General features: G+C 34.8%; 2 protein-coding genes across 2 annotated transcripts; one reads left to right on the top strand and one right to left on the bottom strand.

Annotated features, from left to right (window-relative positions):
• Nucleotides 1-4,435: 4,435 nt before the first annotated feature.
• On the top strand, nt 4,436-6,952 carry LOC120266980 (small nuclear ribonucleoprotein SmD1a). The gene is made up of 4 exons (XM_039274650.1): nt 4,436-4,532; nt 4,619-4,695; nt 6,359-6,550; nt 6,636-6,952. The coding sequence occupies exons 1-4, from the start codon at nt 4,519-4,521 to the stop codon at nt 6,695-6,697; spliced, it is 345 nt and encodes a 114-aa protein (XP_039130584.1). The 5' UTR covers nt 4,436-4,518; the 3' UTR covers nt 6,698-6,952.
• Nucleotides 6,953-7,169: 217 nt separating this feature from the next.
• LOC120266979 (cytochrome c oxidase assembly protein COX15) lies at nt 7,170-11,189 on the bottom strand. The gene is made up of 7 exons (XM_039274649.1): nt 10,901-11,189; nt 10,079-10,392; nt 9,334-9,559; nt 8,987-9,232; nt 8,788-8,898; nt 8,006-8,137; nt 7,170-7,483 (listed from the first exon to the last, which is right to left on the bottom strand). The coding sequence occupies exons 1-7, from the start codon at nt 11,081-11,083 to the stop codon at nt 7,310-7,312; spliced, it is 1,386 nt and encodes a 461-aa protein (XP_039130583.1). The 5' UTR covers nt 11,084-11,189; the 3' UTR covers nt 7,170-7,309.
• Nucleotides 11,190-11,615: the final 426 nt, after the last annotated feature.

Below are 11,615 nucleotides of genomic sequence, written 5' to 3' on the forward strand. Positions count from 1 at the left end.
CATCACAGCCCTTGATTGAAGCATAAATATCATATTTGTTTTCCTTTAGTGTATCGACTCATTGAGCTAGCATTGGTGTTACCAGTTGCCACAGCTACTGTTGAGAGATGTTTTTCAGCAATGAATGTTGTGAAGACCGATTTGCGCAACCGACTTGCAGATGAACTACTGTCAGATTGTTTGGTGTGTTACATTGAGAAAAAAATATTCATTAGCATTGATGAAGAAACAATTATGCAACAGTTTCAAAACTTGGCATCTCACAAAAACTATTTGAAACCTCTCAAATGTTCCAGTGCTTGGAGTACTCCATTGGTTAGGAAAAATTAGTTTTTATTCATATACTTGTGTATAATAATGAAGTTTTTTTGAATTAATTTGACTTTCTTGTTATTGAATGGGTCAATTAACTTTTGATATGTTTTTTATGTATTTATGTTTCATGTTTGTATGCTAATTTTTTTTTTGACCGGTCGGAATGTTTATTTGGCGGCTAAAATTTTTTTTTCTATCAACTTTTGCCCCACTCTCTGAAGAGTCCTGGCACCGCCATTGGATATATGTGACAATAAATTTTTATGTACTTATCTATTCTTTTTACATAGTTTGTAGTCTTTGTAAAAATGTATATATCATAAAAATTGGCTATAATATATATACATCAGAAATTTCAAAGGCCTATCAGTCACAGCATCCTTCATATATGTTGGTGGTGACTAAATGACAAAAAAAAAATAATGGCAAACTCACAAACAAATGGATATATATATATATATATATATATATATATATTTATGATGTTTGATGCTTATCGTATAGAGAGAAACGCGTTTCTTGAGGGAGGAGGGAGGGGAAGGGATGATGAGTATGGGAGTGGATAATTTCAAAGCGTCAAACACGCGTCTATGCCCAAGTGTTTTGCGGATTGAGCGCGTCATGACTCATCACGTTTAATCCTTCCTTAAACTTCTTTTAATTACCTCTAATTACAAACAACCCAGGTTGTTTCTGAAGGATGATTAGAATGTATATCTGAAAATTCCAAATATAATAAAATGGTTCCGCATATTGCAAAAATCAATGCTATGCTATTAATAAATAGTATTGAATTTCTGAATGTACAATATATAAACAATATAAAAATAATTTATCAAAAAAAAAAAAAAAAAATTGAATCCTTGCCGTTCTCCTTAATACTATAGTGTCAATGTGTCATACTATGAATATTATAGTGTCATACTATAACCTATCCAATAGTTAATCACACAATTATGCATTACAAACTTAAAAATCACACAAAATTAATAACTAATAACTTAGTTGGACACAACCGTACGAGAGATAACCAATATATAATTCACTAAAAGTAAAAAACAGTGAATGATCTTATCAATACACAAAACTCTCAAGATCACTCATTAATATTGAATTTTATTCAGAATTAACCAATATATGAAAATAGTGTCAAACGCAAATGCTCATTATTGTTTTATTTCTATTTTTTTTAAGCTAAAAATTGAATTTAAACATATAATAAACATTTATTATAATATTTTAAATTAAGCCTTTTCTTCTAGTGAACCTTTGGCAATGCTATTTACAAATTTATCACTTTTATTCATTTATAAATCCTTTCAAGTAAAAAAAAAAAAAACAATCATTATTAGTTATTCACATAAAGTGGAATACAGCGTAAGATAGCGATAAACTTGTTTATCTCATTACATTCACAAGAATCACAACTTAACTAATCACAAAGTTTCTGAAAGGACAAAAACTGAAACATATTACAAAGAAGTCCTTACAAGAAACACTGGAAATTCAAAGTTTTTCAGGTTGTAAAAAGCAAAATTAAGAACTTGGGAACACCTCCACCGTCTCCGCCGAGTACTTCCCAACATGAACTATCTCCTCCCTCACCGGCCTTCCAGACTAGGTTAAAGTCTCTAAGGTAGCGTTTGGTTAGATGTAGTTGAAAATACAGTAGATTTTCAATCACAGTGTAGTTGTAAATTCTGGAGTTGAAAATGCAGGAGAGCCAAATTTGGTGTTTGGTTGACTGTAATTGAAAATGCTGGATTTCAAAAGTTTGTGTTTATTTGGGAGGATTTGTAAATCTGGATTTTGAAAACATGTGTTTGGTTGGATATATTTGTAGGATATAAACACCCTTGCTAAGGATACTCCACCTTAGTCATTATTAAATTTCATTAATTATAAATATAAAATTAATTGTTATTAATAGTAACCAAAATAATTATGCATATAATTGCTTAATTTAATATAAATTTATGTTTTCATTACAAATTATTGTTATTTTTTATAATTATAAAAAATATATTACACTATTTATAATTTTTTATATTCATAATTTTTTATATTGCTAAAAATATAATAGTAACCATTTATTATTAAGATAAAATAATATCATGATTTTATTTTTATTTTATTTATATATAAATTTATTAGAAAGTCTCACGTGACACCACGTGCGAGACTTTCTATGGAAATCCCAAATGCTGGAGATTAAACTACGTCCGATTTGGACGTAGTTTGAAAACCAACTAAATCCATCTCCACTGCATTTCTATCTACTTTCAAATTCTCAAATCCAACCAAATAAACACCAGATTTTGAAGTTTTTTGTAATTACAATTACATGTAGTTTTATATCCTGTCAAACAAACACATCCTAAATCTCTCTTGCAGACCACCAGACCACTTTCTCCGGCGACGGCCTTGAAAGCACGGCGGAGTGAAGAGAGGCCGGCGGCGGCGACTGTGGTGGAGAAGCTAAAGCCAACGAGAGGGGAAAGAAGGATGAGCAGTGGGCTGAAGAAGAGGAGGAGAGGAGGAGGAAAGTGGTGGATGCCATGAATGCCAACCCCATTCCGGCGAGCAATGGCCCTTCGATGATGATCCCTGCGATGATGGCTTTGATGATGTTTCCGGCGTTCACGTTTGAAACCATTGTTGATCTTTGAATCTCTGGAACTACGTCTGGTTTTCATGGAGAAGCGTAGTTTTGAAGACGAAAGAGGACACGTGGCAAGAATGTGAGGCTGTTATGACACGTGGACTAAAATGGTATCAATTTATTATTTATAAAATATTATGTAATTTATATTTATTTATTTATTTATTATTATTGTTTACAAAATAATAAGGGCTATTCCACTAAGGATTCTATGCAACACGTCAGATTGTATTTTATTTCAATAAAAATTTACCAAATCAGATTTATAGTCATATCAGTCGACCTAATTACCCACTTACTCTAATTATTAATTTATTTTTTGTATTTTTATTTTGATTTTTTTAAAACTTTTATTTTTAACTTATCATCTCATTTGAAATTAAATTTTTAAATCAACCATGTGCATCTTCGCTGGTGTACTCTCCACGATGTCCAATACCGAAAACAGCCCAACGATTAATTTTTTCTGTATTTTTATTTTAAATTTTTTAAAAAACTTTTATCTTTACCTTATCATCTCATTTTAAATTAAAATTTTAAATTTAAGACGATTGTCGGGTGTTGAACACCAGTTCGGACACCAGAGACCAGACTCCGAACATCGGATCTTGACCCTCCATTCTCCCATTTCATGCCCCGTTGTCCCCCCTCAAATTATTTCTTTGCAAATGTCTTTTTTTTTTAATTTAAAATAAAATACAAAAAGAATTAATTGTTGGGTGGTCACTATTGTTGGACATCGTGGAGAGCACACCGACGAAGGGAAACACGGTGGATTTAAAAATTTGATTTCAAATGAGATGATGAGATAAAGATAAGAGTTATAAAAAAGAACCAAAATAAAAATACAAAAGCTGAATTAATAATTGGAGTAAGTGGGTGATTAAGTAGGCTGACATGACTATAAATCTGATTTGGCAAATTTTTATTGAAATGGGACACAAGCTGATGTGGTATCACGGTTGCATAAAATCCTTACTCCGAAGACAAGTAAGTATAATGGTGCACCAATTATGATGCCTTAACAATCATTTAAAGATTTATTAACTCGGTTAAATGTTACATGAGTGATTTGAGTTTTATCATGTGTACCATGCAACTCTTGAGTGGAGGGAACTAATATCCTCTCGCTCATGAACAGTATTGCTACACTATTATACAATATTCTACAATGTATACACTATCTATACTGCAACAATGTTGTTTACCCAGAGAATCTACTTTGGGTCTGTCCATTCACCATTCTCATAACATTCTACAGCACCAAATATAAATAAAAATTAACCATTTATTTATTTTTGGGTTAAATTCGTTTTTTTTAATCTCAGACACGAGCTGACGGACACGTGGCATTTATTTTGGTAAAATAAAAGTAAAATGGACCGAGAGAAGAAAGGCTGGGTTGGTGGTCCAATGGGCTCAAAATTTCAATAAAAAGGCCCAAAAATGAGAGAAAGGGAGGCTTTTGAAGAAAGACGAGGGTTTTGGTTTTTGGCCGCGTTTCGAGCCCTAGCTTCGTCTCCGCCTTTCCTCTCCCTACTATGAAGCTCGTCAGGTACTGCATCTCTCTCTCTCTCTCTGGATTTGGTGTGTTTTTCTTCTTTTGATCTGATGTTTGATGTGGTGAGTGTTTGTGTGTAGGTTTTTGATGAAGCTCAACAATGAGACGGTCTCTATTGAACTCAAAAATGGTACTATCGTCCATGGAACCATCACAGGTATGAATCTGTGGTTTTTGTTGTGTTTCCTTTGTTGTTTGATGGTGATCTTGTGATAATTTTCTCCCTGGGGTTATGGCGAGGCTTTGGGTGATGTTTGAATGGATAAAAGGGCTCTTTTCTACTTGAATTTTTGTTTGCTCTTTTAGTTTTGGAGTTTAGGGTTTGGAACGAGTAGAAAAAACTTTATCTTTGCATTTGATCTATGAGTTGGGTTTTATTTGAAAAGCCAAGAATGCGTTATTTAGCTTGATTTTCTCTTTTTTTTTTCTTTGGAATTTAGGGTTGGAAACAAGTGAAGAATGGGGTTCTAATCTGTCTCTATATTTTTGTTGTGCATGGTTCTAATTTGTAATGTATTATTTGATGTTTAGCATATTAAATTGGGAATATACCATAGATTTTAGTTTATACTACTCTGGATTGATCAGGTAGCGTTTGAATAATGGGGCAGAAGTAGTTCATCTAATGAACATTTTGAAGTTTTCTGCTCAGTCTTCTAAAAATCCCTACTTAAGCATTTTGTGTGAGGAGTGAGATGTTTGTGAGAGTATGAAGAAAGACATGACCTTCTTTGGTGGCCTGCAGCTTCGGGTTCATTGACTGATGTAGAGTGAGGATGTTTGTGTGTTGGTGGAGCGGGTATATTTCTATGGGTCAATACATGTGTGTCCCTGTGAATATTTCACCATAACAATCATCAAGGGATAAAACATAAACAAGTGATGAATTTATCACATATTGATGATAATAATAAAGCTTCAGCTATCAAATTCAACAAATTTATATACATTATGTTGGAATTAACACTTATCTAAATTAGAGTTTCAAATTATAAATGCTGTTGCAGTAATTGAGGGTTCATTTGAAAATCGTCATGATGTATTAGGTCAACTGATTACTTTTGGGCACCACTGCCACTACTGTTTTCTGCTAGTTTGATTGGACTTGGAGTCCTGTAATTTCTTGAATGTGGTTCATTAGGAATGGCCAGAAGTTTGTATTTTCTGCCAACTTCAATGAGCACTGAGGTTTTATAATTTAAATTCATGACACTTTTCCTACTTAATTCCTACGCAATCAAGCAGGTATGATCTCTTTTTTGGCACCACTGTCATCATCCTTGCAATTTGGCTTTTGGTTTACCACTTTTTGGAGGTTTACTCTGCCGTTCTTCCCAAATTCCTCATGAAAGAAAAATTCCAATCTTTGCAAGGTTCTATGAGTGGTTATAAATATGGTGTCTCTTTATCACTCAGTGTTACATTATTGTGGTTATCACTGGTGTTTATGCGGTGCCTTAAGCCATACTCTTTCTATGTTTCCTAGAAAACCCTCTTATCTTGTTAATGTTTTTAACTAGGCATATCATTTCTGTTAGACTTCACTCTTCCATATACATGCCCAAATACACTTGGCTTGTACTAATTTTTAAAAAGGTTCTGTTACTGACTGTTCAATCAACTTTGTGTTCTAGGATTTCTTGGATGAAATAATATTAAATCGATAATGAACTAAAATTTGGTGTAATTGTGAAACCCTTCGAATCGTTGTCCAAGTCTTTAGAGATGCTTGTGGAAATTTAGATTAAGCTATGGAAATGTTGCCATGAGTTGTGTGTGACTGGTCATCTTTAACATTTTACCATATATGGTTGTTACAGGAGTGGATATTAGCATGAATACACACCTGAAGACTGTGAAACTATCATTGAAAGGGAAAAACCCAGTGAGTCTTGACCATCTAAGTGTGAGGGGCAATAACATTCGGTACTATATTCTTCCTGACAGTTTGAACCTTGAAACCTTACTGGTTGAGGAAACACCGAGGGTCAAACCCAAGAAGCCAACTGCAGGTATATTATACCCTATCTTCTGCTTTAATGTTTATCTTTAAACTGTTTCATTTTGCTCTACTAACATAATTTGGTCTTAAACCAGGGAGACCTTTGGGACGTGGTCGGGGTCGTGGACGTGGCCGGGGCCGTGGTAGGGGGCGTTAAAGCCTTGCGGCTGTGTGTTCAATTTTTTGCAGCAACTGGGAATAGGCTTAAACTATATGATTGAAGCTTTAGGGCCGTGGTAGGGGGTGTTAAAGCCTTGTGGCTGTGTATTATCCTTAAAGCGGCCTTGATGAACTTCATGTTGTTGGTGTTGCTTTTATAATTAGTACTTGTTATTGTATTTTGTTTTCTGGATGATATGCTTTGTTCTGATCAATTAGTAATCTTGGCTCGGCAGTGAATATTTAATTTCCATCTGATCATATGACTTGCTACTATATTTCTTGTTCTGGATGATATGCTATGTTCTGATAAATTTGGTAATTGCAATTATCTTTTGGCTGATGAAGTTTACAATGCTTGTTGAACTTGAATTTTTTTTTTTTTCTCATCTGAAAATTCTCTTTTCAAACGTCAAGAACTGTGATATGTTCAATCTGTCTATAAAATGTCAGTGATCAAACACTTGGAATTTTGAACCAACTTCTTATTGCTTCAAATTGAGGCAAAACTCTGTATAAACGGCTCAACAAATATGGTTATTTCACATGGTAAAGCAACACATTCTTGAGCACTTAAATAATTGGCATTTCATTAACTTGCTGGTGTGGTTTAGCTCTTGAGCTTTGGTAGTGAGGCCATGGATTTGAGAAGAGCTGGACTTGGTTTTCTCACAGTATGCATTAGAAGGATCACAAGGGTTAACAGAGTCAATGCTCCAGCTTGGTGTGCTGAAGCCAGAGAAACCGGGACATAAGACAGCAGTGTTGATATCCCCAAAGTTACCTGTAATTGGTAGAAAAAATTCATAGATCAGTGCAACATCATAATAACTCAATTCATGCAAAAGAGATTGTCCGGGATTTTCAACACATAACAAAGTCAACAGTTCAAGGATTAGTAATTCCGCATTTTAAAGCTTAAACTTGTTCTTCAATGTCAGTTTAGCAACATACATTGTTCCATGAAGTTGTGGGTTTGGACTATGTCTGAACTAGAAATGAAAGACGTCAATTGTTTCCATGCCATTGACAACAGTTAAGAAGGCGAATCTAAGAAGATATCACTATTGTCTGAAATTAAGAACTAGGCAGTTGCAGTACACTAGAATAGCTTATCTTGGTGCCTGAAGAGTTAAAGTGGGCATCTTGGTAAGATGAGTAGGATGAAAAATGTGCCCTCACAGTTGGTGCATAGTGCATAATGCAAAGTGGATCTGACGGAGCAAGAACATAATGAAGGCCACGCTATAACTATCTTAACTTCTGAAAGAAACTATGGAGAATGATGCGATTAGAAATGTCATACCTGAAGAGTGGACATCCCCAGAACACTTCCAACCAAAGATCGCACTGCTGGATGTATGTCTATTTTTTTTGAGGCCAACCAGAAGCAACCCACTGCAACTAATGTAGTTGTTGCTAGGATACGATGATTGAGCTATTATTGAAAAAACAAAAAACAAAAACAAAGTCATCATAGCAATTCAGTTCAACTTGCAAATCACAATTGAAATATCATGTATATCAAGTTAATCTGAAACTCAAAGTCTCCATACCATTTTTAAATGTTCTTTGAGAATGTTTGATTATAAATTTCATTTATCGAGTTATAAAGATAACAAGCAGTAATCTCTGTTAGTGATCCTTGGAAAAAGCCTACAATTCACTTGAACTTTGCTATCCCCAAGATATAGAATATCATAATCATACATTGAACTTGAAGGAGAGGCACCGGGGCTTAATCATCAAGGTAAATCACAAATATCCTTCACATTCTCTCTGGGTATTTAATTGCAATTGGTACATCATGCTCAACAGTGATTACTGATTTGACACTCCTACATAGAATAATTAGGGACAACTGCCTATCCATCACTAAACTATGGGCTATCTCCTTCCTATTGACCAGAGAATATACTACAAAAGCCAAGTACTTCATCATTGCAAGGTATTAAACTTCAGGCTAAGGAGATATAGCTTGAGTTCTCAACCAAATCATCACAATTAAAAAAGCTTTATCAGCCAAATGCAAGGAACAAATTTGCCTACAACATTCCACTATCATTGATTTCTCATAATAATGATAACCTGTACTGTGGACGTATTCTCAAAAAAATTGCGTATGAATGGCTCCATGTTGAAAATATCTTTAGGAATCCATGTATCACCCATCTTGGGAAATGTATTGTACGCATGACCCTGCAACATGGCATAAGGTGAAAATGGAATCTTATAGAACAAATGTTGTCAACCAACTAATTACTATGTGTCTAAAGCAAGCTCATACTGCATCATTTCCAGCAACAAAAGCTCCAGAGACAGCAGTTATGCCCACGAGCATGCTAAGAGGATGAGCAAGTTTTCGAATTTTAGCAGCACCTTGTACCCAACTCATTGATCCTGTTGGTGGTTCTGGCATGACAACTGAGAGTGCAGTCCACAGCATACCACAATATATAGCAAATGCAGATGTAAGATGTGTAGCCAGACGGTAAGGGCTAACTCTTGGCTGGACATATTCCGATTCTGGTTCCTGTGAACAAACAAAAGAAGGAAAAAAAGAGACGTTTCATTTGCTAATACTCAATCTAAATTCATGGCATTAGGATCTAGCTAGGTGGAAGTTTCTCTTACTTCTAAACCACTCTTCACCATCCACCAGCCAATTAGTCCTTGCCCAGCACCAAGTGCAAAAAGAATAGAGAGTCTAAGTCCCAATGGACGGGTGATAAACCCCTTTGCAAGAAAATATGTAAATGGAACAGCAAACAAGACACCCAATGCCCTTCCCCACATACGATGTGCGTATTCCATCCAATATATGAATTTGAAATCTTCAATACTCATTCCTCTGTTCACTCTGCAAGTTCAGGGTAAAGAACCAGGAAAATTATACCAAACTAAGAAAAAGATCATGCAATTCCTTCATCCACTATCCATGTGCTTAGTTTAATGAAACAGAGTAGTTTCTAAGCTGATCATATTTATAGAAAACTCATATAGATTAAGAATAACAAGAAATACAGAAAAGATAAATGAGACAGTAACAAATTGTACAGAAGTACAGCTAGGCTAGCTAAAGCTATAGTATTTTTGTTTCATTTCCAGTTAAGCTTTTCAAAATGACCATCAACAAGCAAGAACAAAATTTCCATAATGCAAATTAAAAATGGGGATAAAACGATCAAATAAATCAGATAAATCTCGTGCCCATCCAGATATTATAAAACCCATATAGGTCTGAATAAGAGTAAGGAAATATGGACTCTGACAACTAACCGAAGAAGGCTTTCTTCTGAAATCCACCGCTAAGTGAGGACGTCTTTTGTGTTTCAACCAATTAAAAGTAGAAAAAGGCTTATAAGAAATTTCTACCAACCTTTTATATTCCGGTGATTGCTGATATTTCTCAAATTCACACAACCACTGGTCCTCTGATAAAGGTGGTAGGCTACCAGTGAACTTCCAGTCAGTCATGGACAGACCAGAGCGAGTGAGGCGTGTGACACCACCCAGTACTACCAGGCTAAAGACCCAAGCAGAACAACCAAAGAGCCATATTCCAACCATTTTCTGAGCACGAGGGCCTCCGTTGACTAACAATTTCAGAGCAGCACTGGCAGCCTCTGCCTTGTTTGAATTCAAAAGTGTTGCAGAGGTGCACATTTTTCTGGAAGACGTACCAAATAAACTCTGCAATTGCAAGAAGCAATGACAATTATCAATGACAATTCACCACAATACTAGTAGTTATCAAAACCGGCAGATGATAAAACTACTTATTTGAACAAAGTTGAAGATCATCCTATTGTAAGTCCCATTACGTAAAAATCAAAGTATCACCTTTTTTTTTTTGGCAAATAAAGTGCTTATAAAGATTAGAATTTCTTAACATTTTTGCCTATCGATTCACAAGCATGCCTAAATATTCTCTCCACTGCCCGACAATGACACATGAAATGATTCAGATTTCATGAATTAAAGCAATGCACCATAAAAAATAAATAACATAAAATAAGCAAAGAATAATCACAAAGCTGAGAAATTTATCAACCCATCAGAACCAAAAACCTATCAATTCTAAACCTCGAACCACACACACACACACACACACACACATTAATCAAAGCAGAAAACCAATTCAAATTACTTCTTAGAAACACAAAATTTATTAAAAAAATGCATCAATTCTAAAGCAAACCTTGTGCATCGATCTGAATCCATATAAAGAACGAAGTCTGGCAAGAGATTCCGCCAAGGCTGGACTCGAAGAGGAGAGGATAGAGGACTGACCGCAAACGCTATTTCTACAGCTTCTCAGCTGGGAGGCCATGGTTAGGACTTTGCTTCTTCGAAGGAGAGCTCCTAATCTGGTAGCCATCATCGAGGGCTCTCCAAGCTCGCTTCTCTTCGGAGACGAATGAGAGAAGCTCGAGGGTTTTGGGAAGAGGGTTTCGGATCGGATCCGAAAGTTGGCGGATGCTCTGACTTGGATCCGATCCGATCCGATATCACCAGCGGATCAGTGTTACAAAATAGTGAAAATACACCCTCTCTTCTGTTTTATCTGTCACAAATTCATCTTTTAACATTAAAAAAAAATTATTATTTTTTTAAAATTACTCTTAACATTTTATTTGATTCTTGTTGTCGGAAATAAATATGAAGAAAAAAAATATAAATATAAATTAAAAATAATTCTAAAAAATAACTAATTTTTTTATAAAATTTTGTGAAATAACTAAGGGTAACCAAAAAGGTAAGAATAATTGATTAAAGTTTCGATGAGAGGGAATACTTGCATATAAGCCCTTAAAAAAAAAAAAAAAAAAATCTTATTATTAGATTTTTAACCCCCATAAATTCTTAGGTATATGACTTTGCTACACACAAAATATTGAAGTAGTTCTGATGAT

This window comes from Dioscorea cayenensis, chromosome 8, assembly GCF_009730915.1.
Source record: "Dioscorea cayenensis subsp. rotundata cultivar TDr96_F1 chromosome 8, TDr96_F1_v2_PseudoChromosome.rev07_lg8_w22 25.fasta, whole genome shotgun sequence".
Taxonomy (NCBI): Eukaryota; Viridiplantae; Streptophyta; class Magnoliopsida; order Dioscoreales; family Dioscoreaceae; genus Dioscorea; species Dioscorea cayenensis.